Source organism: Papilio machaon, chromosome 14, assembly GCF_912999745.1.
Source record: "Papilio machaon chromosome 14, ilPapMach1.1, whole genome shotgun sequence".
NCBI lineage: Eukaryota > Metazoa > Arthropoda > Insecta > Lepidoptera > Papilionidae > Papilio > Papilio machaon.
Window position 1 is genome coordinate 5,913,504 of NC_059999.1, and position 3,827 is coordinate 5,917,330.

The window sequence follows — 3,827 nt, forward strand, 5'->3', positions numbered from 1 at the left end:
CCAGCCAAATCCTGCCCCAAGCGAAAATTAACCCCAAAAAAGTTACTTGTAAGCGTTTGGTGGACTAGTGCCGGTATTGTTCATTACAGTTTTCTCAAATCTGGCCAGACTATTACGGCTGATGTCTATTGTCAGCAATTGCAAACCATGATGGAAAAGCTAGCGGCTAAACAACCCAGGCTGGTCAATCGCTCCACGCCACTGCTGCTTCACGACAACGCTAGACCACACACTGCGCAACAGACGGCTACTAAATTAGAAGAGCTTCAATTGGAAAGTCTAAGACATCCTCCGTACTCCCCGGACCTTGCTCCAACAGATTACCATTTTTTTCGAAATTTGGATAACTTCTTGCAAGGGAAAAAATTCAACTCCGATGGGGCAGTCCAAATCGCCTTCAAAGATTTTATTGATTCCCGTCCGACTGGTTTTTTTTAGTAAAGGGATCAATGAACTACCTATGAGATGGCAAAAGTGCATAGAAAATAATGGTTCATACTTTGATTAATTAAATATATTATATTAAAAAATATTCGACTTCTTGTTCCTCCCATACAAAACGCCAATTTCATATGTAAGGACCTAATAAAATAATAAAATTCTATAAAAATTCTTAACAAGAAATATTCTGTAACGATATTGGGATGTTAGCAAATTTTAAACTTTAATTAGCCAATCATTTGTCACCTTGAACACGAAACGTTTGAGTTTGTTTTTTTTATTTCTATTTCTTGTTAAAGTCGAGATATTATCATTACTTCATAGAAAATAGAATATCAGGTTAAATATTACTACTAAGAGAATGTAATTGGAAATCTAATCCTGCAATAGTTAGTGATAAGGTTTGTACATAATGACATTGCCTTATCTCAATTTTTTTTAAGGGAGTGAAAAGGCTGCCTAGAAAACATTGTATACGAGTGTCTCGGGAGTGCAGTATTTTTTTAAGTATTTCTCATTGAAAAAGCGTGTATTTTTTAAGATTGTTGACAATAAAGACGAAGACGTTTTTAATTCGTACATGGATAAGATTAACTGCTCGACTTATGTTGTGATAAAAGCATTCACGTCTCTTTAACGGTTTATTGTGTGTTTTTAAACTCGCTAGTATGTTTGGTAACTCTACTTGTTAATTACTACATGTACTTTGAGCCAAAAATACTATAATTAGCATAAAGGCTATCAATTTCCTACTTCATTGGTACTAACTACTAATATGGTCAGCGGTAGGACGAGTAATTTAATATCAAGTGCTGCTTGTAGTAATACCACAAAAAGAATTTGTTAATTCCACTTAACGGTTGCTCTATAGATTCTCTCATTTACATAGGTACTAGTAGAGTCTTTGATATAAGTTTATTTCACAATATTATGCACTATTGAACTATCAACTATTTAGAATATCCAAATATATTCTTAACCACAATAATTCTACTTTTGTTGGGATTCGAATAATCCATACCAAGTCGATATAACGCGGCCACGTTCAATACATCGAATCAAATTCTTAAATAATGACGTGGTTACATACACTTTCCATTTTTAAACCAGCTGTGTCTGTATCTCGTGAGGCAAGCGAGCGGCGGCTAAGTGTGTCTCGCTCACGACAACACAACGACATACGACGACACTTGATGCTCAGTGACACTTTTTAAGATCGAAACAATTGTGTGTCTGCGTGTGTACACCGTCGCGACACTTAGTTGCAGATGTAGTTGCGGTGTCGCTGCCGTTGAGACAGGACGTGTGCAGTGTCCGACACAAGTGTCGCAGTTTTGAAACCTGCGCGAAATTTATTGCTAGGGCAATGAAACCACGCACTTGGCCAGCAGAGGAAATAAAGTCTTTAATATCATACTATGAATCGCTGCCAGAACTATGGCAAGTATCTAACCCCGATTATAAAAATCGGGTAAAAAAGTCAGCCGCGGTAGATAGTTTGGCGGAACAATTTAATACTACAGCATTTGAAATAAATAGAAAACTGCATAATTTACGAACACAATTTAATAATGAATTAAGAAAACTGAAAAAGAAGAGCGGACAAGGCACAGATGAAAACTATACTAGCAACTGGGAATACTTTACAAGTTTAAAATTTTTAATGCCCAATATCATACCCGCAAATGAAACACAAGGAGATTTGGTGAGTTCTTTAGTAATTTCGACTTATGTATCTATACTAAGAAATTACTGCGCCTTCAGAAGACGTAAAACATTCGGTATATTCTTCAATAATTTCTTTGCATTCAAAATATGTGAAAATAAAAAGTAAATTGAATAATTTTCAGAATTTACCTTTTACAAACAACAATAGTTTGGAATCACCGGAATCGACCAACACGCAATCTTCTCGACGAACCTTAAAAAAACGGAAGATCGAAGACGAATCTTTAGACAGAGTGTTAAATGTATCTGAAAAATTTGATGATGCTGCCACTTTTGGTGATTTTGTGGCTGCTGCAATACGTAATATGAGGAGCGATGCTCGGAAAAGAGAATTAAAACGTAAAATCCAACGAATAATTCTTGACATTGAAGAAAAGGATGAAGCTGATCAGTATTCAATTACTGAGTCTGAGTCTTCTGCTTCATCAATTTTTATCAAACACAAGTCGCGACAATCGCGGCAGCGACGCGTCGAGTCATGGCAATAGAGTGAATCGCAGTGTATTCGTATAGACAGCCAATACAAAAGAACTGCGACACTAGATGTATACACAAATGTCGACACAAAAATGTGTTTCGTCGTGTACCTTCTTAAGGCCATTAAACACTGTTGGACATCTGTTAAATTTTTATACATGAGTAGATATTTTTGTGTGAATCGGGTAATTAGACTAGTGCTTACAATAAGACTTGGGAAAAGACAGACTTCAAAAAAATAAAGAATATTTTATACCCGCCGTTACAAGGTTATTGTGTTGTTGGATTTTGATGAAGTGCGAAATGTGATCTATTTCGATGTCTCTACAATGGTTGTTTGTACTTATATGCTAGTGTTAGTTTATAATTATCTTACTATTACACTTAAAGGCCTTTATAGATTTAGTAACGGTCTGATTGCGACTAACTAATTTAGTACTTTAAATATAAGCTCTGCTGACTATCACATTTGTAAACAATTTAAAAGAAAGTCAAATAGACATCACCCCTGCTCCCGCGGGTGTTGTGAGAGGCGGCCGAGGAAATAAATAAAGAAAATAAAATTGGGGTTGGGCGTTCCTTTGTGCTTACATTATAATGCGGTTGCTAAGCCCGCATCCGATGCCCACTGACACTTACACCACGTATGGGAAGTCATTCTAAACTTTGTTTTATATATTGATGTATTTCTTTGCTTTGGAAAATATATTTGTACTATATCATCTAATTTTAAGAAACTTAAAACTTTATGTTTTAAGTTCCTTAAAATTGATTTATTAAGGGAAGAATTTATATATGTTTATAATTGGTTAGGATTTATTAAATTTTAAAATTTGCTCGTCACAATATTTTTAAACCTTTAAAATAAACGTTCATTATTAAATTTCACAATCAAAAAGTAATATTAAGTAGCAAAGATTAAATAACACGTAAGATTATTAAATCAAATCATATCTCTAATTAAATGTAAAAATGAAAGTATATTTGTTTAAATGTAAGGAAATATACGAAACTTAAATATTAATCTGTTCCATGCTCACTTAAATCTTGCTAAAGATAAAATTAATCCGTAAAAGCAGGGGAGAGTGCTACGACATCTCGACAGGGGGCGTGCGGGGGTCGCGGGGGCGAAGCACGCAGGGGTCGGGATGCATCGACCCGGGAAGGGAACCGATCTTTGC

General features: G+C 35.4%; 1 protein-coding gene across 1 annotated transcript; it reads left to right on the forward strand.

Annotated features, from left to right (window-relative positions):
• Positions 1 to 1,729: 1,729 nt before the first annotated feature.
• LOC106713939 lies at positions 1,730 to 2,760 on the forward strand. Its single transcript, XM_014506843.2, has 2 exons — positions 1,730 to 2,146; positions 2,292 to 2,760. The coding sequence occupies exons 1-2, from the start codon at positions 1,808 to 1,810 to the stop codon at positions 2,655 to 2,657; spliced, it is 705 nt and encodes a 234-aa protein (XP_014362329.2). The 5' UTR covers positions 1,730 to 1,807; the 3' UTR covers positions 2,658 to 2,760.
• The last annotated feature ends 1,067 nt before the right edge of the window (positions 2,761 to 3,827 follow it).

Coding starts and splice junctions, on each gene's coding strand:
- LOC106713939 (XM_014506843.2), top strand. CDS start 1,808: ATGAAACCACGCACTTGGCCAGCAGAGGAAATAAAGTCTTTAATATCA. Junction 2,147..2,291: donor ATGAAACACAAGGAGATTTG/GTGAGTTCTTTA, acceptor AATAATTTTCAG/AATTTACCTTTTACAAACAA.